The sequence below is a fragment of the Filicampus tigris genome, chromosome 8 (assembly GCF_054856515.1).
Source record: "Filicampus tigris isolate MCC_2025a chromosome 8, RoL_Ftig_1.0, whole genome shotgun sequence".
Classification (NCBI taxonomy): Eukaryota; Metazoa; Chordata; class Actinopteri; order Syngnathiformes; family Syngnathidae; genus Filicampus; species Filicampus tigris.
The window spans coordinates 27,777,997-27,804,057 of NC_141224.1; the positions used below are offsets into that span (position 1 = coordinate 27,777,997).

The 26,061-nt window shown below is 40.4% G+C and overlaps 1 protein-coding gene and 1 long non-coding RNA gene across 8 annotated transcripts in view; one reads left to right on the forward strand and one right to left on the reverse strand.

Moving 5' to 3' along the window:
- LOC147144201 (uncharacterized) overlaps nucleotides 1–17,116 on the reverse strand; it is a 46,372-nt gene extending 29,256 nt beyond the window's left edge. Inside the window, exons 1-2 of the long non-coding RNA XR_015087910.1 lie at nucleotides 17,006–17,116; nucleotides 12,810–13,002 (exon numbers count right to left, since the gene is read on the reverse strand). This is a non-coding gene — a long non-coding RNA (uncharacterized LOC147144201). The remainder of the gene's footprint in view (nucleotides 1–12,809; nucleotides 13,003–17,005) is intronic.
- ddc (dopa decarboxylase) overlaps nucleotides 1–26,061 on the forward strand; it is a 120,623-nt gene that overhangs the window by 64,123 nt on the left and 30,439 nt on the right. For all 7 annotated transcript variants that reach the window (XM_086038623.1, XM_086038625.1, XM_086038628.1 and 4 more), the window contains 2 exons: nucleotides 5,480–5,547; nucleotides 22,393–22,469. In XM_086038623.1, the coding sequence (XP_085894749.1) occupies nucleotides 5,480–5,547; nucleotides 22,393–22,469 (145 nt within the window). The remainder of the gene's footprint in view (nucleotides 1–5,479; nucleotides 5,548–22,392; nucleotides 22,470–26,061) is intronic.

Genomic DNA, 26,061 nt, shown 5'->3' on the forward strand with positions numbered 1-26,061 from the left:
GATGATGAAGATTGACGTTTCTTGAGGCTTGTAAAGTTGTTCACTGGAGATATCGCTACACCGAGACAAGACCAAGACTGTATATAGAAAAATCACACAAAAAAACAGAACAAAATGACCAAATGTTTTTTTCCATTATGTTTGCAACAAAAGCTAGTTCTGCTGTGTTTTTTGAAATACTACAGTGAAACAAATCTCAACTCTAAGCAAAGTTATTTAACTTCTACAATTATGCAATCATACTCTAAAATTGAGTCATGAGCCATGAAAAATGTCAGGCCCGCTCCGCACTGTCCGAGACCGAGACAAGACCGAGTAAAAATGCCCATCCGCTCAATCCGCTCTCCCTTCCAACTTCCCTCCTCAACTTCTTGTCCCCTCGCTATGACGTCACTCACTACCCATAGGCCCAGCCAGCACATGCACAAAACAAGCAACAGATATTACACTATATATATATATATATATATATATATATATATATATATATATATATATATATATATATATATATATATATATATATATATATATATATATATATATATATTCACCAGTAGAGGCCAGGGTTAATTTGAAACATGGCATATTGTATTGTTAAAAATAAATGTTCACTGAACTTTTACATTTGAAAACAGGGAATTAAGTAACAGTCTCCGTGCCAATGAGGCAGACACTGTTGTTGCGTATTTCAGTGAGAAAATAGACCAATTTCCACCTTTCCTTAAATTATTGGCCCTCGCTGTCAACTTTCCTTTTTTTATTTATTGTCGCCATTTTAGAAACTGTCCGGAAAGGGTCATACAAGGTTATGGAGTTGGTGTGCTACTGCCCCCTTGTGTGTAAATGTGGAATTGCAGTCATAGTGTATTTTATACATTTGTCAATGTGCCAGATGTTATTAATTTTATGACAGAGACTGCGGGCCAGATAAAATTTGACCGCAGGCCACATTTGGCACCCGGGCCGGACTTTGGACACGTCTGCGTTAGTGTATAAAATGTAAAGAAGTGCAAACAAAACACACGCTTGAGGTGAACCGGTTGAACACGAACACGGGCTCTATAAAATTCCATTCACTCTTACTTGCTGTGATCTGTTTAAGAGGAAGTCTAAAATCCATATACGTCTGGATCTGATCAATATATATGACGGAGGAATTTAAAAAAAAGAAAAAAGGCACTAATGTTGATGTTGATTGTGTACCCCATCCCCCCTCCCCACCCAATCCTCTATCTCATGGGACATAGAAAACACAGTTTTAAGGGGCAATAATACAGGTAAAGGAATTAGAAAGTGATCTGAAGAGAACAAATAGCGACACTACGCTACAGGAATTTAAGAAATGTAGACAAGATTTAAATGATTTACTTACCAGAAATATTATGAACGAGGTAATAAATCTAGTGGATTACTTGCGTTACAGTTAAGAAAATTACAAGCTATTAGGACGAGCCAGAAGGTTGTATGTCCCAAATCGTGGAACCTGCTGTCACATGGCACAGCAATACTTAAAGGGACACTGGGATGAGCTTAACATTGGCACTTATATAATAGTTTTGCATGTAAAAATGACATCAGTACCAAAGTGCCCCTCCCCCCCAAAAGACTCTGTAGTGATTTAAGGTCTTTTTTGTGATTAGGTTTACGACAAATTTCCCCGCCCCCTTCTGGGGCGTGGCTTATGTTATTTTTTCGGTCTCAGTGGTCTACCTCACGCGAGGAAGGCATGCGCGGTAATATTGCTCGCTTTGACAGTTCTGTTGTCTAAAGCGGCGACCGATCGCCACCAAAATGCAAATGCACATTACTACTCTTGTCCACTTCAACCTGTGAAAGTATAAAAGTGTTCTGCACAATAGTTTGGATTTATTGAAATAAAACATGATCTCGTCATGATCACCACCACAAAATCAAAAATACCGTGGCGATTGCCACTTTCACAAGATGAAGAGGACAAGAGCATGAATGCGCACACAAACCCCATCTGGTTATATTTCGGACATTTAGCGACGCTAAACTAGTGTAGCGCCACAGTGAAGCGCTGTGACAAAAGCCCTCATCGAACAGCGAACAAACATTTCTAGAGAGGCTGAATCTGACTGCACCGAGTGTGGCCGCATTGGAACGTGCCATTTCGGCTGTTACCTTCCAAATTGGACGGCGCCTTGTAATTCGAAAATCTGGGGCCATTCTTCATCCATTCCTGTGCACGTCTCATTTCCCATTCAGTCTCTGTTAATATCCTGACTGGTGTTTGATGTCTCGCCCGCCCTAACCGCGATCAACAAAGAAGCAGTGTTGTTTTTGTTTTTTTTTTTAGCAAAGAAGCGGTGTATGCTGGTTCCAGCCTATGTAGCTCTGCTGATTTCCACATTTCCTCATTCTCATATAAATCAGCCACGGAGAGGTTAATCCTTTTGATATGTTGAAGTGGGCATTAGTAGGGATGTCCACATAAATTTTGGTGCCAATTGATCGCCGTTTTTGGACGTTACAAGCAACAAAAATACAATCATTTTCAATGGAGAGTTTGGAATCGGTTCCTCGCGTGACTCAGGCCAAACAAGGATAAAACGCAAGGGGCGTTATTCATGGAGTTACTTATTTCCTAATTTCTCCAAAATGAATGGTTAGAATAGAAAATGGCAACTCTTTTCATTTTCCTGATCAAAAAAATATATAAAATCAACTTGTTAGTGAAAACATGGCCATCGTTAATGCTTTTTCTACATATTGTAAGCAATTATATGATTCAGAACCCATACCTAACAACGTAAATAAGATTAAACACTTCCTACATCATAATAATTTTACCAAACTGGATGAAAATGAATCTAAAGCTTTAGTGAAAAATAAATTACATTTATTAATATAAGGCGCCAAGCGCGGACGCGTACCCCGGGTAATTTTATAAATATTTTCAGGTACTTATTCCGCTTTTACATAGGGTGTTTAATCTCTAAATTTTAAGGAGCCACCAAAAACATGGGCAGAGGCAATCATTTCGGTCATACATGATGGACAGATACAGCAAAACGATCCCGCAAAATGTGCCTCATATAGATCCATACGTTTATGATCTTAAAATATTAAGTGCAATTTTAGCAAAGACACTTAAGAAGACTATTAATAAACTTATTAACCCACACCAGACGGCATTTATCCCCGTAAGGTTACGGGTAGATAATATTTGACATACCCTAAATATAATGTCAACAGCCTGAGAGAATCCGCACCTGTCTATGCTTCTCAGCCCTGACGCTGAGAAGGCATTTGATCGAGTAGATTGGATGTTTCTGTTACTTGTATTAGCTAAGAGGGTTTTGATGAAAGTTTTATTAAGTGGTTTGAAGTGTTATACATGAATCCCATTTCTAGAGTATGTGTTAATTGTCATATGTCATAAAGTTTGCCCTTAAGAAGAGGTACGTGATAGAGATGGGTGAATCGATACCAAAATATCGATATTCCCATCCAGAGTGCTAAATTTTTAGTATCGATCCTCAAGGTAGGGTATCCATTAGGGATGGGAATTTCGACTAATTTGCCCGCCGACTAGTCTCAAATTTTATTTGCGACTAGTCGACTTGTCTATAAGCAAGAAAACTTGAAATTTAATACATATTGAATTCAAAATGTACAATGCAAATGCTTTGTGTATTTAGGGGCTATTTTAGCCCAAACATTCAGGACAGTTTGTTAATTTAAATTCTATTGATGTAACAACAAATGACTGAACAAAGGTGAAAAAGAAAGAGAAATACATTTCTGATACATTTGCCAATGCAATGCATGGCATTTATTATGAATAATGGTACTGACTCCCAGTCCAGAAGGGTCTCATTCGCCAGCACCATGTTAGCGGCATTATCATGCACACAGGCGACGACTTTATTTTCTAGTGCCCACGTACCCATCACACCCAGGTGAGCAGCAGTTTTCAGCTGTATGTCTTTCTTCCAAGGCGCATGTCTGAAGCACACTGCTGCGGAGATGTCCTTTGTCCATATATGACACATTATAGTCATCTAAGATCGGTGGCTATGGACGTCCATCCGTCTGTAGTTATGGCCACACACAGTCGTTGACCCGCTCAAACGCTCGTAGCATCTCCTCTTTTATTTGGTTGTGGTTACTCTCGAGTTGGGGCGTGATTGTTTTGCGACTTAGCACCGTGTTCTCAGGCTTGATATACAGCATTCATTCTTAGAACCCTTTGCCCTCAACAAAAGAAAGCGGCAGCATATCGCGGGTAGTCATTTCACAAATTAGTTGGGTAATCTTTATTGTGCGGTGAGCATCACAGCGCCTTGAACAAACACTCTCATGCTCGTCTGCCTGGCCCCGCCGCCATGCCCACCGGGCCTGGCTCCGCCATCATCGACCTGTAGGCTCAGCATAAACGTGCTCATAACTACTCTACCGGAGCGATGAGAAACCACATCCAAAGGAAACACCTCGATGTGTGAAACGGTGCTGGGGTTTTTTCGTGGTAGCTTCGACATCTTCAGAATTTACTTTTCCAAATACTATTCCCAAAACTTAGTGTCCCCGCCCCCTACTATGTGTACGTGTGGGCGGGGGGAAGGGGAGCAATTCTCCCTCTTGGTGCTCCGCTTGTTGACAGAGGCAGAGACGTGAGGAACAAGATGCGTGATACTTAATGCATTGTTTAACCGACTAATAAAATACAAAACGTTTAATAAATCGTAGGCAGTTAAACGACTAGTCGCGCACATCCGTAGTATCCATATTTGCAATTTATTCATACATATGTATATAATGTATTAATTAATCTATAATTTAGAAGGTTGTATTGACATCCAATCAGAATTTTCACTATGTGTTGCCAAGGGCAAAGAGCTTTCTGCCTTGGCAAAAACAGACTGCTGGCTCTGGTCCAGTCCACCAGAACCTTGTAAACGCATTTGATTGGATGAAAAGCGATCAGGGTGAAGGACCACGTCTCATAAGCACTGCATGGAGTGCATGCGACTGTTAACAAGATGACATGGAAGTGGTACCAAAATAGTTTTGAAGTTGGTACAACTGATGTGTGCACTCCCTGTAGTGTGAGCGCAGCGACAGCCCACGTGGTTTTGTTCGCAGCTTTGAGATATTGCAATATTTGGTCAAGTATTACTTGGTATCAGATCGAATCCAAAATCACTGGTATTGCCAATGCCTAGTACGTGACAGGTATCGCTTATCGCCAATTTTATCTGCTATAAGGATTGAACCTTTAGCAGAATTAACTAAAGGTGATACATTAATTTTGGGTATATCAGATTATAGTATATCAGCTCTCACAAGCTATCATTGTATGCTGATGACATTATATTGTTCACTTGTGATAAATGAAAACAATCTGTAGCAAACTTTGTAAACTATCTTAATGTTTCGTTGATTCTTGATAGTTTCAATTGATCTTAGCAAACAGTCTGATGGTTGCTTCTTAACTGTGTCTGATTTACAGTTTGCAGATTCTTTCAACATGAACCCACACAAATGGCTGTTGATCAACTTTGACTGCTCTGCCATGTGGTAAGCTGCCATCATCATACATTTAAAATAATTCAATGTGTAGTATTTTATTTTGTTATGTAATGTAAAGTAGGGCTGCACGATGTGGGAAAAATGTGTGATATAGTTGTTGAATGCAGCGATGTTGATATGATTGTGATATTTCACGTTCCTAAAAAAATTACATTTTTACATTTTTGTCATGCAGAAAATAAACAAACTCATTTTATTCACTGCCTTTACTAGTTTTTTTTCCTGCTTATATTTTGAGTAGGTTTTGCATTTTATTTTTATGAAACCATGACAGTGATTGGTGTCTCAAACAATAGCTTCTTAGCCATTACATCACTTGTTTATCGTGTGAAAGCAAACAAATGATTGAAAAGGAGTCTAAATGGGCACTCTGTTCAACTCTGTTCAACTTTACTACGTGATGCTTGCAGAGTGGCAAGCAACTCTGATTGTTTTTGTTCAAATCATCTAAGCGAGGTAATAAGATGCCTTTCTGGATAAGCTCCAGAGTGGCTTAGATCCTATATGGCTGGCAGGACTTTTTCTGTTAGTCTAGTTTCCTCTGAGTCCTGCTCTGCCCCTCTATCGTATGATGTTCTACAGGGTTCTATTTTGGGGCCATTGTTTATCTCTTTGTATTTGCTGCCACTGGGTTCCATCCTTCAGAAACATGGTATTTCCTTCAACTGCTATGCAGACGACTGTCAAATCTATATCCCGCTGAGCAAAAATGACACTTTCGCCATAAGACCACTTTTGTCCTTCCCAGAGGACATCATAGCCTGAATGTCACTGAATTTCTTAAATTTCAATGAAAAGAAAAACAAAAGTTATGGTGTTCGGTCCCAGTGGCTCTTCTACATCCCACTTTGTTGACCTGGGCCCCCTGGCGTCATATCTACAGCCAACAGTCTTAAACTTGGGTTTCAAAATGGACAATGATCTTAAATTGGACCAGCAAATCAGCGCTGTTGTAAATTCCAGCTTCACCTTAAACAGATGGCTAAGGTAAAGCCCTTTCTTTCCCATCAGCACTTAGAAACAGTCATCTATGCCTTTGTTACATCTCGGCTAGATTACTGTAATACACTTTATTTTGGAGTCAGCCTCTCAAACGTCTCCAGTTGGTCCAAAATGCTGCTGCCCGCCTACTAACTGGAGCTTGGAAGATCAAGCACATAACACCAATTCTGGCCTCCCTTCACTGGCTCCCAGTGCATTTTAGGGTTCCATTTTAGATTATCCTATTTGTCTACAAGTCATTAAATGGCCTGGCCCTGGTGTACCTCTCCAAGCTCCTCCACTCGTACGCACCTTGCCGCAGCCTCAGGTCTGTGGACCAGGCGCTGCTCGAGGTGCCGAGGACTAAGTGGAGCCTCAGAGGGGATCGTGCCTTTTTGGCTGCTGGTCCTTCCCTTCGGAATGACCTACCATGGGATGTTAGGCAAGCCCCATCTCTGTCCACTTTTAAAACTCAGTTGAAGACGCTATTTGCTGGCTCTTTTTCCGGAATCTATTCATAGTGTTTTATGTTAATTTATTGATTCCACTTGTTGTATTGTGGTTTTGTTGTTTGTATGTAAAGTGCTTTGTTACAGCTCTAGCTGTTGTGAAATGCGCTATACAAATAGAATTGTATTGTATTGTATTGTATGAATTCGGATTGTGGAATTTGTAACGTGTTACCAGACTTGGTAACTGTAATATTACCAAAAAAATTGAGAGTAACTCATTATATTACTTGGTTACTGCCTAGTCCGCTGATAGTGTAGTGGTACACACGCCTGAGTTGTGTGCGGGCAGCGTGGGATCGATTCCCGCTCAGTGACAGTGTCTATGTGTGCCCTGCGACTGGCTGGCGACCAGTTCGGGGTGTAGTCTGCCTTCGCCCATTGACGGCTGGGATAGGCTCCAGCAACTCCCCGCGACCCTATATAGGATAAGCGGTTTGGAAGATGACATGACATGACATGGTTACTGCCTAAATGTGATATATTACTGTAACGCAGGGACGATTTTAGGTTCAGAGCTTCAGAGTGTCTGGCTGGTTCTTTTTTTTTTTTTTCATTTCACTTAAAGTGATTTAGGATCATTCAACACTCCTCAGGAGTGTCAATTCCCATTTGTGAACAGCACATTACACTTTGTGGTTAGCAAAAACACTATTACTATGCCGTGCCCAGTTTTTACTCATTTATTTCTGATAAAGTACACACACTCTTCCTGTTCTTACACCATCATCTCCTCTCCCTTTTCTTTATCTCTCTCCCTTTCCACTAACAACCACATACAAACATCTTTCAGTCATTAAAAATATTCATTCAGTCATTTAAATAACTAATAGATAATAAAATAATAAATAATCTACCTCTGTGTTATCAAATACAAGCTATTTTATTACCAAGAAGATAAAAATTCAGTATCATAAAAATCAGTATCAATTCATAACGTTTTTTAACAGTAAATAGTTAGTATAGTATAGATAATCGATGATGATAATGTGGTCAACTGATGAGGAGAAAATACATAATTATCAGCATACATCTTAAATTTTATTCTGGATGGGATGTTTTTAACTTCAGCCACTGTTCATATTTTGCTTCTCCGTGAGTTGCCTGTGTTCTCGGGGGCTCCAGGTTCCCTCTCCTCCCTTTCTACCCCTCTCTCTCCTAGTGCTGAAAACCATCCATCCATCCATTATCGATACCGCTTATCCTCACAAGGGTCGCGGGGCGTGCAGGAGCCTATCCCAGCTGTCAGCTGACTAGACCCCCACAGCTGTCCACTAAAGGAAGTCCAGTCCAAATCTGATGTTCTATTTCAAAATAAAAGTCCTCTGAAATATGCACATTTCACTGTCATCAGGCTTGATTTAAAAAAAAATATTAGAAATTATCCTTTTAGCTATCATGATACCAGACCAGTTCTGTCGGACACTAGACCATCCCAGCTGTCTACCAAACAGGTCCCATTTAAATCTGATGTGTCATTTCAAAATAAAAGTCGCCTGAAATATGCACATTTCACTGTCATCAGGCCTGATTTAAAAAAAATCATTAAAAATTATCATTTCGGTATCATGATGCCAGACCAGGTCTGAAGGACACTAAAGCACCCCAGCTGTTGACCAAACAAGTCCCATCCAAATCTGATGTGGTATTTCAGAGTAAAGGTCCCCTGAAATGTGCATATTTCACTGTCGTCAGGCCTGATTTAAATAAATGATTAAAAAAATTCCTTTAGCTATCATGATACCAGACCAGTTCTGGAGGACATTAAACCACCCCAGCTGTCGACAAAACAGGTCCCATCCAAATCTGATGTGGCATTTCAAAATAAAAGTCCTCTGAAATATGCATACTTCACTGTCATCAGACCTGATTTTAAATAAATCATTAAAAATTATCCTTTAGCTATTGTGATACCAGAACAGTTCTGAAGGTAACTAGACCACCCCGGCTGTCACCAAAACAAGTCCCATCCAAATCTGATGTGGCATTTCAGAATAAAAGTCCCCTGAAATGTGCATATTTCACTGTCGTCAGTCCTGATATTAATAAATGATTTAAAAAATTCCTTTAGCTATCATGATACCAGATCAGTTCTGGAGGACACTAGACCATCCCAGCTGTTGACCAAACAAGTCCCATCCAAATCTGATGTGGAATTTCAGAATAAAGGTCCCCTGAAATGTGCATATTTCACTGTCGTCAGGCCTGATTTTAATAAATGATTTAAAAAAATCCTTTAGCTATCATGATACCAGACCAGTTCTGGAGGACATTAAACCACCCCAGCTGTCGACCAAACATGTCCCATCCAAATCTGATGTGGCATTTCAGAATAAAAGTCCCCTGAAATGTGCATATTTCACTGTCGTCAGGCCTGATTTTAATAAATGATTAAAAAAATTCCTCTAGCTATCATGATACCAGACCAGTTCTGTCGGACACTAGACCATCCCAGCTGTCCACCAAACAAGTCCCATTTAAATCTGATGTGTCATTTCAAAATAAAAGTCGCCTGAAATATGCACATTTTACTGTCATCAGGCCTGATTTTTAAAAAATCATTAAAAATTATCATTTCGGTATCATGATGCCAGACCAGGTCTGAATGACACTAAAGCACCCCAGCTGTCACCAAAACAAGTCCCATCCAAATCCATCCATCCATTATCTGTACCGCTTCTCCTCACAAGGGTCGCGGGGCGTGCTGGAGCCTATCCCAGCTGTCTTTGGGCAGTAGGCGGGGGACACCCTGAACTGGTTGCCAGTCCATCCAAATCTGATGTGGTATTTCAGAGTAAAGGTCCCCTGAAATGTGCATATTTCACTGTCGTCAGGCCTGATTTAAATAAATGATTTTAAAAATTCCTTTAGCTATCATGATACCAGACAACATCTGGAAGACACTAGACCACCTCGGCTGTCCACCAAACAGGTCCAATCCAATTCTGATGTGGCATTTCAAAAATAAAAGCCCCCTGAAATATGCATATTTCACTGTCATCACCCCTGATTTAAAAAAAAATCGTTAATAAATATCCTTTAGCTATCGTGATACCAGACCAGTTTTGGAGGACACTAAACCACCCCAGCTGTCCACCAAACAGGTCCCATCCAAATCTGATGTGGCATTTCAAAATGAAAATCGCCTGAAATATGCACATTCCACTGTCATCAGGCCTGCTTTTAAAACTTCATTAAAAAATATCCTTTAGCTATTGTGATACCAGACCAGTTCTGGAGGACCCTAAACCACCCCAGCTGTCCACCAAACAGGTCCCATCCAAATCTGATATGGCTTTTCAAAATAAAAGTCGCCTGAACTATGCACATTTCACTGTCATCATGCCTGATTTTAAAACTTCCTAAAAATATATCCTTTAAGTATTGTGATACCAGACCAGGTCTGGAAAACACTAGACAGCCCCAGCTGTCCAACAAACGTGGTCCCGTCCATATCTGATGTGGCATTTCAAAATAAAAGTCACCTGAAACATGCACATTTCACTGTCACCAGGCCTGATTTAAAAACAAATCATTTAAAATTATCCTTTAGCTATCATGATACCAGACCAGTTCTGTATGACACTAGACCACCCCGGCTGTCACCAAAACAAGTCCCATCCAAATCTGATGTGGCATTTGAAAATTAAAGTCCTCTGAAATATGCACATGAAGTATAAACATTACACTGTCATCAGACCTGATTTTAAAACGTCATTAAAAAATATCCTTTAGCTATCATAATACCAGACCAGTTCTGGAGGACACTGGACCACCCCAGCTGTCCACCAAACAGGCCCTATTCAAATCTGATGTGGCATTTCAAAATAAGAGCCCCCTGTAATATGCACATTTCACTGTCATCAGGCCTGATTGTAAAATATCATTAAAATTCTTCTTTAGCTATCATAATACCAGACCAGTTCTGTATGACACTAAACCAGCCCGGCTGTCACCAAAACAAGTCTCATCCAAATCTGATGTGGCATTTCAAAATAAAAAAATGAAATTGAAACTGAAATTGTTAAAATTTGTCATCAAACCTGACTTAAAAAATCATTAAAAATTATAATTTATTTGTATTGTTGTTGTTATTCCTATTAATTTTATTCCTATTATTATTCCTATTATTATTACTATTAATATTATTTGTCATATTTGTAGTCGTTGTAGTAGTAGTAAAAGTTTCATATAGTAGGACACGTTTGCATCCATTGGTCTATTTAAAGGGTAAGTCAACCCAAACATACTTTTTTCAAGAATATGTTCTATGCAAGCCCACTTGTTGAAACAAGGCAGTCTGATTAATATTGCATTTGTGGGATTTGAGTTAAGCAGAAAAATCCACCCCTTTTTCACAGCTGACCTATGTTATGAAGCTGAGCCGTAATTGGTCATTATCTGAGCCCTGAGCAGTTGTGATGTCATTTTCAGTCGACAGAAGTTTTGGAGTCAGCCAGTCCTCTCTCAAACGTCTCCAGTTGGTCCAAAATGCTGTTGGCCATCTACTAACTGGAACTCGGAAGATCGAGCTCAAAACTCCAATTCTGGCCTCCCTTCACTGGCTCCCAGTGCATTTTAGGGTTCAATTTAAGATTATTCTATTTGTCTATAAATCATCAAATGGCCTCGCCCCGGCGTACCTCTCTGAGCTCCTCCACTCCTATGCACCTACCCGCAGCCTTAGATCTGCGGACCAGGCGCTGCTCGAGGTGCCAAGGACCAAGCGGAGCCTCAGAGGGGATCGAGGCTTTTCGGCTGCTGGTCCTTCCCTTTGGAATGACCTCACATTGGTTGTCAGGCAAGCCCCCTCTCTGTCCATTTTTAAAACCCGGTTCAAGACACATTTCTATTCTCTGTCTTTTGATTCGATCTTTCATTTTTGGCTCTTTTCAAGTGTCTATTGTATATAGTGTTTTATGTTAATTTATTGATTCCATTTTGTTGTATTATGGCTATTTTGTTGTTTGTATGTCAAGTTCTTTGTACAGCTCTAGTGTTATGAAATGCGCTATATAAATAAAATTGTATTGTATTGTTTAAAATGCCCCCTGCCTGAGATGGCTGAAAAGGGGTGGATTATGCTGTTTAACTCATATTCCACAAACACAATATTAATCAGTATGCCAGGTTTCAACTAGTGGGCCTGCTGGGAACATATTCTTGAAAAAAATGTGTTTGGGTTGATTTTCACTTTAAGTTGCCTAAACCTATATGTATGTATATAAAAACTATGATATTAATATTGGTTTATTTTATAGAGTTATTGTTAAGACATTTCAGATTGCTCATCATTTGCATGGCATGTCATCTGTAGTCCTGCAGACTAAACCCTGAACTGGTCGCCAGCCAGTCGCAGAGCACACACACAGACAGTGTCACTGAGCGGGAAGCGATCCCATGCTGCCCGCACACAACTCAGGAGAGTATACCACAACACCATCAGCAACTGCATAAATCTGAGTGTTTTAATAATGTACTTTTTAATATTTCCACCAAAATGAAGGGCATAATATTTTAATACTTTAATACTTTAAAACTTTATACCATTTACTCTTCACTTTCACTGGTACAGAGAAAATTACTCTTTGACACTATGCAATACCGATCACAAGCAATATTATAAATAAGTAGTCCAAGATCTTGAGATTAATCTCCAAGGCTCTAAATATTTTTCTTTACAGAGCAGTTTGTGAACTTCATTTGAGGAGCAACTTTCTAACTTCCATCCATCCATCCATCCATCCATCCATCACCTACTGGTTATCCGGTGTCAGGTCATAGAGGCTGCAGGGAAGCCCAAACAGTCGTCTCCCCAGCCAATTCTTCCAATTCTTCTGGAGCATCTGAAGATGTTCCCAGGCTGCCCGGGATACATAAGTGTCCTCGGTTGTCCCAGGGCCTCTTGCCCCAATTTTCTATTGATGGAGCGATTCTTTATTTCAGGTTAATCCTGGGGAATTGTGGCAAATGTTTTATTAAACAATAAAAAAGACAATATAATTTAAGTATGAACAATTGCTTTTTAATATTTAGAATGAACAGTTGTATTTATTAATACACATTATGAAGAACCGCAAACTTTATTTTCTATCTTTATTGTAAAATTCCACATCAGATTTGGATGGGACTTTTTTGGTGGACATCTTGGGTGGTCTAGTAGTCTCCAGAACTGGCCTGGTATCACGATAGCTAAAGGATATTTTTTAATGATTTTTTAAAACCAGGCCTGATGACAGTGAAATGTGCATACTCCAGGCGACTTTTATTTTGAAATGCCACATAATATTTGGATGGGACCTGTTCGGTGGAGAGCTGGGGTGGTCTAGTGTCCTCTAGAACTGGCCTGGTATCACGGTAGCTAAACGATCATTTTTAAAGAATTTTTAAAATCAGGCCTGATGACAGTGAAATATGCATATTTAAGGGGGCTTTTATTTTGAAATGCCACATCACATTTGTATGGGACCTGTTTGGTGGACATCTGGGGTGGTCTAGTGTCCTGCAGAATTGGTCTGGTATCACGATAGCTAAAGGATATTTTTTAATGAAGTTTTAAAAGCAGGCCTGATGACAGTGAAATGTGCATATTTAAGGCGACTTTTATTTTGAAACGCCACATCAGATTTGGATCGGACTTGTTTTGGTGACAGCCGGGGTGGTCTATTGACATACAGAACTGGTATGGTATCATGATAGCCAAAGGATAATTTTTAATGATTTTTAAAAAATCAGACCTGATGACAGTGAAATGTGCATATTTCAGGCAACTTTTATTTGGAAATGCCACATCAGATTTGGATGGGACCTGTTTGGTGGACGTTGGGGTGGTATAGCGTCCTCCAGATCTGGTCTTGTATCACGATAGCTAAAGGATATTTTTTAACTATTTCTTTTAAAATCAGGGGTGACGACAGTGAAATATGCATATTTTAGGGGGCTTTTATTTTGAAATGCCACATCAGATTTGGATGGTACTTGTTTTGCTGACAGCTGAAGTTGTCTAGTGTCCTCCAGACCTGGTCTGGTATCACGATACCTAACGGATAATTTTTAATGACGTTTTAAAAAAGGCCTGATGGCAGTGAAAGGTGCATAGTTCAAGGGGCTTTTATTTTGAAATGCCACACCAGATTTCGATGGGACTTGTTTTGTTGGACAGCTGTGGTCGTCTCATGTCCTGAAGAACTGCTCTGGTATCACGATAGCTAGACAATATTTTTTAACAAAATTTTAAAATCAGGCCTGACGACAGTGAAAGATGCATAGTTCAGGGTTCTTTTATTTTGAAATGCCACATCAGATTTGGATGGACCTGTTTTGGTGGACAGCTGGGGTGGTATACTGTCCTGCAGAATTGCTCTGGTATCACGATAGGTAAAGGAACATTTTTAATCATTTATTAAAATCAGGCCGAATGACAGGGAAACATGTATATTTCAGGGGACTTTTATTTTGAAAATCCACATCAGATTTGGATGGGACCTGTTTTGGCGGACAGGTGTGGTCGACTAGTGTCTTTCAGAACTGGTCTGGTATCACGATAGCTGAAGGATATTTTTCATCCATCCATCCATTATCGATACCGCTTATCCTCACAAGGGTCGTGGGGCGTGCTGGAGCCTATCCCAGCTGTCTTCGGGCAGTAGGCGGGGGACACCCTGAATTGGTTGCCAGCCAATTGCAGGGCACACAAAGAAAAACATCCACACTCATAATCACACCTAGGGGCAATTTAGAGTGTCCCATCAAACCTACCAAGCATGTTTTTGGAATGTGGGAGGAAACCGGAGTACCCGGAGAAAACCCACGCAGTTACGTGGAGAACACGCAAACTCCACACAGGAAGGCCGGATTGAACCCACGACCTCTGAACTGTGGGGCGGACGTGCTAACCAGTTGACCACCGTGCCGCCGGATATTTTTCAATGAAATTTTAAAATCAAGCCTGACGACAGTGAAATATGCATATTTCAGGCGACCTTTATTTTGAAATGCCACATCAGATTTGGATGGGACCTGTTTGGTGGACAGCTGAGAGTGGTCTATTGCTAAAGGATAATTTTTAATGATTTTTTTTAAATCAGGCCCGATGACAATGAAATGTGCATATTTCAGCGACTTTTATTTTGAAATGCCACATCAGATTTGGATGGGACCTGTTTGGTGGACAGATGGGGTGGTCTATTGCTAAAGGATCATTTTAAATGATTTTTTTAAAATCAGGCCTGATAACAGTGAAATGTGCATATTCCAGAGGACTTTTACTTTGAAATGCCACATCAGATTTGGATGAGACCACTTTTGTTGGACAGATGGGGCTGTTTAGTGTCTTCAAGACCTGGTCTGGTATCATGATACCGAAAGTATATATTTTTAAGAAGTTTTAAATTCAGGCCTGATGACAGTGAAATGTGCATATTTCAGGCGACCTTTATTTTGAAATGCCACATCAGATTTGGATGGGATCAGTTTGGTGAACACCCGGGGTAGTCTTGTGTCTTGCAGATTTGGTCTGGTATCACGATAGCTAAAGGATCATTTTCAATGATTTTTCAAAATCAGGCCTGATGACAGTGGAATGTATATTTGAGGCGACTTTTATTTTGAAAAGCCACATACGATTTAGATGGGACCTGTTTGGTGGACACCCGGGGTAGTCTCATGTCCTGCAGATTTGGTCTCGTATCATGATAGCTAAAGGATGATTTTCAATGATTTCTGATTCAGGCACCTTTTCTTTTGAAATGCTACATAAGATTTGGATGGGACCTGTTTGGTGCACAGCTGTGGTGTTCCAGTGTCCTCCAGAACTGGTCTGGTATGACGATAGCTCAAGGATATTTTTTTAATGAAATTTTTAAATCAGGCTTAATGACAGTGAAATGTGCATATTTCAGGCGACTTTTATTTTGAAATGCCTCATCAGATTTGGATGGGACTTGTTTTGGTGACAGCCGGGATAGTCTAGTGTCATACAGTACTCGTCTGGTATCATGATAGATAAAGGATCATTTTTAATTATTTGTTTTAAATCAGGCCTGATGACAGTGAAATGTGCATATTTCAGGTGACTTTTATTCTGAAATTCCACATCATATTTGGATAGGACTTGCTTTGGTGGACAGCTGGGGTGGTCCTGTGTCCTCCAAAACCCGTCTGGTATCACGATAGCTAAACAATAATTTCTAATGATTTTTTTAAAATCAGGCCTGATTACAGTGAAATGTGCATATTTCAAGGGGCTTTTATTTTGAAATGCCACATCAGATTCCAATGGGACTTGTTTTGGTGGACAGCTGTGGTCGTCTAGTGTGCTCCATAACTGGTCTGTTATTACGATAGCTGAAGGAATATTTTTAATGAATTTTTTAAATCAGGCCTGATGACAGTGAAATGTGCATATTTCATTGGACCTTTATTATGGGACTTCCTTTGGTGGACAGCTGGGGGCGTCTAGTGTCATTCACGACTGGACTGTTTTTCAATGTCAATTGGATTAGTTTGAATAAAAAATGAAAATAAATTATACATGCAGACATTTATCCATATTTTAAATTAATACTCTTTATTTTTCAATGCATCTCAAGATTCAAATTAACCATTCTGCATTCCCTCAGAAGTGGACTAGCTGCTTTATAACAGAGAGCTCATTTAATATATTGTAGCATCTTCCAAGAACTTTCCATCAGACGTAGTATAATTAACACATTTTATTAGTCCAATCGGCTACTGTGGGCCGCAGCCGACACCACTACAGTACAGCAACCGTTAAGCTCAAAAAGTGTCACGGCCCCCTCTCCTTCGTCCTCCGTTTCTCCTCTCTCGCCCGCACCCGCTCCCATATAGTGAGCCGCGCGATGCATTCATTAGCCTCTGAAACAACAACTCGCTCGGCAAAACACTAATTCGACCACAAAACGATAACCCAATTCGTTACAGTGTGTATTTCTAACCTCAAGCATTGGCGTCCAGTTCAGCGTAATGGTGTGCTTTTATTCTGAATGGTGGCTTTCGCCGCTCGTCAGCGACCTTTTACCGTAAAGCCTGATATAAAGGAAATTGGCTTGACTGCAGTGCTTGGAGTGGGGCGAGACCGGTGCTGGGAATCAAATGGACTGAACCATTTCCAGGGTAGTATTTCCGATGCTGCGATGCTTAACATTTTTGTTATTTTTTTAATTTTTTATCTAGCGTTTTTCATCATATTTAAGCACATCCTGTCCTTTATTAAGGAATAGAGAGTTTTAAAAATGCTATAATTTTCGGGGGTGCAAGCACCCCCAACACTGTCTGTCACTGACAGACGCCCGTTTTGCTGACGGTTGATGAATAACGGGAACATTTTTAAAATAGACGGATTAAGCATAGACGGAAATCCCTTTATTTAGTCCGCCTTTCGTCTAGGCTGTCATTAGTCTATTTTTCATGGCGAGGTTTTGATGACTGCGGCGAGCGCGGGGAGGGAAATAGTGAGTTGTTATTGCTTGAGGGATACATTTGAGTGAGGGAACAGGCTGTGAACAGGCTTCCAAAACGCAGTGAGTCACTACTTCGGTACAAGCGGTGGGGGTGCTAGATAAAGTTTAGTCAGACTCGCCAACAGACGGCCATTTAAAATAATGGACCAGCCTATAGAGGGGTGATATTTGTTTCCCCTGTAAAAAAGGGGACTCATTATATATTATAATATAATTATTATTATAATTATTCGTCATGGATGACGAATAATTATAATAATAATTTTTAGTAAAATGCCCAGCTCTGTTAATTACCCTATATAATGTTCAACGATTGGGTGGCGATCCACAGTTAAATTTGCGTCTGACTGGTCATTTTCAGATAAAAGCATACAATTCCATAAGAAAATTATTGCATGTCTTAACGATATGCATATTGCATGAGCCAATATTGTGATATAGATATTTTTTTATATATTATGCAGCCCTAATGTGAATGTGTCTGTGCTGACACGGGCTAAAAAGGATCTGTACGATTTTTTTTGTTTTTTTTTCTGTAAAATAATAATCCTAACCCTACTTTTTTCAAAAATAAAAATAGAAATGTACCTCTGAGCTCATTAAAGGGATGGTGGGGCTGGGATGGCCATGTTTTCACTAACAAGTTCATTTTATATATTTTTTGATCATGAAATTTAAAAGAGTTGTCATTTGCAATTTATCAATGAATTTGGGAGAAATTAGGAAATAATTGACTCCATGAATAACGCCTCTTGTTAATGAGGAGAATGGCCACGCCCCCTACCGTTCTATCCTTGTTCTGTCGGAGTTACTGGAGGGACCGATAACAAACTCTCCATTGGAAATCATTGTACTTTCATTGCTTATGACGTCCAAAAACGGTGATCAATTGGCACCAAAATCTATGTGGACATTCCTACTAATGACCACTTCAACATAAGGTAACAACAAAAATAACCAAAGGATTAACCTCTCCGTGGCTGATTTATACGAGAATGAGGAAATGTGGAAGTGAGCAGAGCTACCTACATAGATGTATGCTGGGATGAGCGCACACTGCTTCTTTACTTGAAAAAAAAAAAAAAAAAAACCTCTGCTTCTTTGCTGATCATGGTTAGGATGAACGAGGCATTTAACACCAGTCAGGATATTTACAGAGATTGAAGTGGCAATGAGTAGACGTGCACATTTATTTGGATGAGGAATGGCCACAGTTTTTCGACCTACAACACGCCGTCCAACTTGGAAGGTAACAGCCGAAATGGCGCATAAAAAAAAAAGATAAAGATCCATGCTTGCCTGATTGCTTGCCCGCTGCCAGTCGCCGTCTGCCTCCTGAGAGTTGACACGAGTTTAGCATCACTAAATGTCAGAAATATATCCAGTCGGGGTTCGTGTGCCCATTCATGCTCTTGTCCGCTTTAGCTTGTGAAAGTGGAGGAGCAATCGCCACGGTATTTTTGATTTTGTGGATGTGATCATGAGGAGATCACGTTTTATCTCAATAAATCCAAACTATTGTGCAGAACACTTTTATACTTTCACCCGTTGAAGTGGACAAGATTGGTAATGTGCATTTGCATTTTGGTGGCGATCGGTCGCCGTATTAGATAACAGAACTGACAAAGCGAGCAATATTACCATGCTTGCCTCCCTCTCGTGTCGTAGACAGCTGAGACCGAAAAAATAATAAGCCGAGCTCCAAAAGGGGGCGGGCCAATTTGTCGTAAATCTAATCACAAAAGAAGCCCTTAAATCAATAAAGAGTCTTTTTGGGGGGGGGGGGGGGGCATTTTAGTACTGATGTCATTTTTACATACACACTTATTATAAAAGTGCCAATGTTAAGCTCATCCAACCAAGTGTCACTTTAATTAGTTGTTGCAATTAGCCTGACAAACTAATGATTCTCTCTTTGGTGCATAACACCCCCTGCTGTACATATAAAGTCAATGCAGTCCATTCAAGGAAGCATGCCTTCATCACAACACTCGCGAGACAAGCAGGTCGCATTTCCGTCTCTCATCAGCAAAACGGACGTCCATCAATGATGGACTGTGAGATTCATCGGGACTTGACAAGGTTAGTGATGACATATGGACGAAAATCCAGATCTGTAAATGCTTAGTCCGTCCTTTTTTTTTAAGTTTTCCATCTATTGTCTAATGTCAGCAAAACGGGAGTCCGTCAGTCAGACGGAATGCCCACCTCTGCTAAACACAAATCAATACAGCAACTTTTTCAGCAAAAGCCCTGATCTCTTTCAGAGCAGGCTCAATGACGACTGATGAGAGCAGCATGAAAAGAGATGAAGTGATAGTCAAGGGAAATTGATAAATGAAGACCCCCCCCCATTAAATTACACACATAAAAGCAAATGCGTAAATTATAGTTAACCATATACAAATAATCGAAAAATGACTTGGTGAAATAAATGACAGGTTATACACCTCGGTTATATCTGGATCAATAAATAATAAATACCGGTAAATGATCATCAATAAAAACCTAACAAGCAAACAACAACCAGTCTAGTTCCTTCTGCATTTTAAAATCCACCCTCTGGACTGTACCTCAAATATGATCTAATACAGGGGTGGGCAATTCCAGTCCTCAAGGGCCAGTGTCCTGCCTGTTTTCCATCTCTCCCTATTGCAACGCACATGATTCAAATTATCATACAACCAGCAAGGTCTGCAGAGGCTGGATAACGATCCTGATCATTTGAATCATGTGGGTTGCAGCAGGGTGACATATAAACATGCAGTAACATGCAACATGCCCTCGAGGACTGGAATTGCCCACCCCTGATATAATCCTTTTTCACCGTCAACAGTTCAGTGTTCCGATGATGCAATTCCCGTGCAAATGTCTAATGGCATAACGGTTTCCACTGTCAGTGTGTTACAAGATACTGGGGCACCATCTGAAATGGGAAAAAACCCTTCATCGCTAAATGAACCTGGATTTGTGTGATGGCTATGTTCAACAAATCAATGGTAGTACTTTTCAAGCTCGAAAAGGCACCAAAGGTTTTTACTTTTCAAGACGAGGCGATAGCGCCTCCGGCCAACACTGCTCTGTGTCACCTGCTACTGTATGTTCAGCGACTAAACTCGGTTTTGAGTCTTCACAGGTTCCCATATTGCCACTTTGCGCACGCCTACTGGACATTCACAAGCCATCTTATATCGAATATGGAAGTGCTGTTGTTTACATTGTAAAGTGCTCTTCATTATAAAAGCAGCAGAGGACAGTCTAACACCTGCCTCATTTGACAGCAGCTAACAAAACTCCCCTGCTTTGCAAACCATAACATTTAAAAAAAAATTCGGAACCATTCTTGCACAGTGTTCATGTAGCCGCTGAAATATTGCAAACACTATTACTACTTTGTAACATGTACACAAATACTGGAAATTGTCTTCTTTATATAATGGTGATGGTATAGTAATAGTATGGAAGACCAGGAGTGCCAACATTAAATTGAAAAATTACAAAATGAAAAATAATTCGGGTGTCCAGTAGGGGTGTAACGGTTCACAAAAGTCATAGTTCGGACGTACCTCGGTATGGGGGTCACGGTTCGGTATGGGTTCGGTACAGCAATAATTCTCAAATGCATAAGACTGGATTGTTGTTTTTTTTATTTAATTTGAACAGAGAGCAAGCTACAATTCAATTTGTTATACAGCAAAAACAAAAAAAACAAAAGCACAAAATAGAATACAAAAAATAGGGTTGTTCATAAATGATAGTAATAATGATAAAAAAGATTAAACACAAGAAAACAACCTTTCTTGTATTGATAGAATGAGGTTGTAGATAAAGTCAGGTAGCACTTGCCAACTAGTAACTTTAACTTCATTATAAGAGCAGCAGAGGACAGCTCATGCTCCACCACAGCTCTTAATTGTGCGATTGGATATGACAGGGAGCACGGTCTTGCTAATATGCGCCCGGGATAGAACATGTATCCAGAATGTATAATAAACGTTTGAAGCCCGGCTTCTAGACTAAAGCATATGGGCGCATAGATGTTGCTATGTATATGCCGATTGATTCAGTAATTACGAATATCTTTGGCTCTGTTTGCTTTCACTTCTCCAGGCTGCTTAAAAGTAGCAGGGATAAGTTGTTGGTGTTGAGCGTGTTTCTTTTTTCTACCCCCAGTAACTGTATCGGCGTAGCGTCTTCCAAGAACGCGCCATCAGACGTAGTTTAATTAACCCATTTTATTAGTCCAACCAGCTACTGTGGGCCGCAGCCGACGCCAATACAGTACAACAACCCTTAAGGTCACAAAGTGTCACGGGTCCCTCTCCTTCATCCTCCGCTCCTCCTCTATCGCCTGCACACCCTCCCATTTAGTGAGCTGCGCGATGCATTCTTTAGCTTCGGAAACAACATAACTCGCCAAAATGCAAATTTGGCTACAACACAGATAACCCAATTCGTTACAGCATGTTTAAAGTGTTACCTGCAACATAACGCACGGAGGTCGAACAACGCTGACACACAGTTGAACAACAAATGTGGCAGTCGCTTGGTCTAAGGCGTTGACTTTTTTTTTTTTTCCTTTTTTTCTTTTTCTCCCATCAGATGTGTTCGTCGTATGACTCCATGCACCGTACCGTGAAGCCCGTACCAAGACAGTACGGGACGAATGCAAAAAACGTTACACCCTAGTCTCCAGGGTTTCCTTGACAATTTCATAGATAGTTCTTCTGTTCTTAAAAAAAAGTAACTAAATAACAGTGTATGATTGTTTTTGAGACTTTTTTCATTCAAGGTAAAAATAACCACATATTGTTGCTTTTTGGAGAAAATATGTTTGACTATGCAACAACACTTACTAACAGGGTGAAGAAGAGGCAGGACATGATTGGAGCCTTCAAAGTAGAACCACTCTACCTCAGACATGAGAACCAGGAGTCAGGTAGGTTCATCTCACCTGAACTAGAGTATACGCTACAAACAAGAATAGTCAAAATAGCAGAGCTGAGTAGCGACCCTCCGTCCCCGGTTTCCTGCATATTCAATCGACCCGCCTGGTCCCGGCCCATCCTTCGCCGGCGATAGCAATCAGCGTCGATTACATAACTCTACTTCACACACAGGTGCCGCACAAGCAGACACTCCGCCAAACAAAGAAAAAATACTGCCCAGCTCTGGAAATTAGGTTGCTTTGTCCAGTGTTTTTCAAACTTTTTTAAGACAAGTCACATTTCTTCCATTGAAAAAATCCCGCGGCACACCACCAGCTGAAATTGTGAAAAAAAAGCTTATTTTAACAATATAAGTGTTGTTTTGTTTATATAATAATTTTTTAACATTGACGAATTATGTTATATTATAACGTCTTGAATAGGAATTAAATAAACACAAAGAAAAAAGTATTTTATAATGTTTCATATTGATACTTAGTGTGAAACATGGGCCTGTTTGGAAAAACATGCGTCACTAATTCGCTTGTCGCTAAACAAAGACAATTAACTACCTGCTGCTGCTGCTGCTGCTACCTGCTGATATGGAAGAGTACTACAATGTAGTAAAGACATGATTACGCTGTCAGGCGCTAGACCGCACAGGCACACAAATTAGATAATTTCCACGGCACACCTGACAATATCACCAGTGTGCCGCGGCACAAAGTTTGAAAAACACTGGCTTAGTCCACATGCTGCTACACATAGAAAAACAACCTTGATTGTCTTCAGATCAGATTCCTATACTATAAAATAGTCCCAGTTACAAACCAAAAGTCGAATGATTTTTCATGATTCAAGATTCTAAAATTTGTCTGACCAAAACCAGCGTTTTGCATGTTAACTGTTAGCGCGAGTTCAGGTTAGTTCACTTAGCCTTCATTCAATGTTCATACAATGTAAGTGTAGTGAAATAATACTCTCTTGCAGTGCTTGCATTAGCATTGACCAACAACATTGTCCAAGCACTAGTAGTTTTAGGACCTCTTTATCTTTTTCTTTTTAGCGGACTTGTTATTGCCATAATTCATTCATGTTTTACTTGCCTGATTTTGACTTGACTGCGATGCCGACGGTCGGACATGGCTAACTCTAGCGCTAGCATATCAAAGACAGGGGCATTTAGGTGTGGGGGGCTATATTATGCAAATGACTGCAAATTTAAAGATGCAGTGTGTCATGTAAGACATTTAGCTAAAAAGTGCAAAAGTTTGAGAAGTAAGTCTAAACCTTGGTAAAGGAACGTTAAGCAGTTAGAAGCACCCATGGATGCTGGATCACCTAGAAGTGGAGGATAAGGAGGCTCGGTGTGCTTTAATTATGCTTGGGGTGGAAGCTGATGAATGTGAAGAATGGCAGAGCCATATTATGCTACAATTACTGTTGAGCGGTGGGCTGTCACATTTGAGGTTGATTCAGGGGCTACAGCCTCTGTTATCTGTGAAGAAACATTCAAGAGGATGTTGGGAACCAGTAAGTCTCCAATCATCCAGCAAAGATCAAGCTCAGAACCTACACAGACATGCCCCATACCACATTTAGCAGTGTTTTATGTGGACATTTTAACTGAGGGCCAGAAGGCTAGAGCCAGGTTGGTGGTAGTAAAAGATAGTGTGCCTCGTCTTTTGGGCTGCAATTGGCTTTGGAAAATTTGACTTAATTGGCATGCGATTAAGTATGCACACACCTTAACTACAGTAGAGACATCTTGCAGCGCTATAGTGATGTGTTCAAGGATGAGTTGGGGACATTGAAGGGCATAGCAGTAAAATTGTACGTTGACCCAGAAGCGCAGCCTCATTTTTTCAAGCTCCGGTCTATATCATATGCCATGAAAGAGAAGGAAAAGAGGGAGCTAGAGTCCAGTTTTCAAGGTAGGCAGCACCCATTGTTCCTGTGTTGAAGGAGGACAATGCAGCAAGGATATGCAGGGGCTACAAGCTGACAGTGAATAAAGTCTCCAAGTTCAAGGAGGATTCAAGAGTATGTCACTATCGACACTCACAATGGTCTGTTTGAATACAACCGGCTGGTGTTTGGAGTCAAATCCCACAATTTTCCAAAGAATAATGGACACTTTGTTGCAAGGAATTCCGCATGTTGCCTTACATCTTGATTACTGGGACTACTAAAGTAGAAAATTTGGCAGATCTAGGGCAGGTGCTAAAAAGACAGTCAGACGCAGGGCTTGCGACTGAAACGCTCCCAAGTGTGACCTACCTTGGCTACAAAATCATGGCTGAAGATCTTGCACCCATGGAGGACAAACTGAAAGTCATCAAAGAAGCATCAAGTCCCAAGAGTGTTCAAGAGCTCAGGTCATTTTTGGGAATGGTAAATTATTATGGCAAATTCCTCCCTGGAATCTCCTGTCAAGGAATTTTCCCTGACAAGAGAACTCTTTCAAGCAAGTGAAGGAACTCCTCCGTTCATCCAGAATGATTGTGCATTATGACCCAGCCAAGGTGATTAACCATTCCTGCGATGCCTCTGCTCATGTAGTGTTAATTTCGTTAACAAAAACTCGACGAAAACATTTTTGTCAACGCACATTTTTCAATGGAGGAAAACTAGAGGCTAAAGCCTCCATTCATAAACAATAAGTGGGACTAAATCAGTATGCATTTTCATGGACTAATAAAGAGACTAAAATACGAAAATTTAGTTTGTTAAATAAAAACTGGGCTAAAATCTATGGACCTTTTGGTTCACGAGCAAAGATGAGACGAAAATTATATGAAAATCGTATTATTTCTTGGCATCAATTACCATTCTCTCGACCAAGTTGTCGTGCAAATCACAGCAAAATAATGGTAGATCACAAGCCACTGATGAGAATAAAGTATTTAGCAAGACACAAAGTATTCCACCTTAAGCATCGGCCAGGATACAGTGTTGGGCTCTCATGTTGTCCCTGTATCAGTACACCATAGTTTAACGAGCAGGAAAGATAATGTAAATGCAGATGCGCTGAGCCGACTGCCGTTATACAAAACACCTGCCAATACCTATGTACCTATAGAGACTGTTTGCATTATAGAGGGTTGCGGAGACACCTGTAAAACCTCTTCCAGGTAAAAACCTTTCTCTTGCAAGATTGACCCAGTGGAGTGGAGCAAGAGGAACTGAGGCCTTATGGCAAACGCAAGTTAGAATGGAGTATGTATGATGGATGCATATTCTGTGAATCTAGGGTTATTGTGCCTCTCCTTGGCTGTGCATAGACGGTAGAAGAGATTCATGAGACCAATCCCGGCGTCTCACAAATGAAAAGTCTTGCACGGTCATACATATGGTGACAAAATATGTACCAAGACCTGGAGAGCAAGGTAAAGTTTGGTACCCAGTGTCAGACAAACTAGAGCATACCACCATGTTGCATCCATGGGAATGGCCAGACCGCCTGTAGTCTAGGCTACATTTGGATTTTGCTGGCCCTTTAACGGGACATATGATGCTGGTGATGATGGACACACATTCCAAATGGATAAAAGCCCATATCCTAAGCAAGATCACAGTTCTACAACCATGGACAAACTGAGA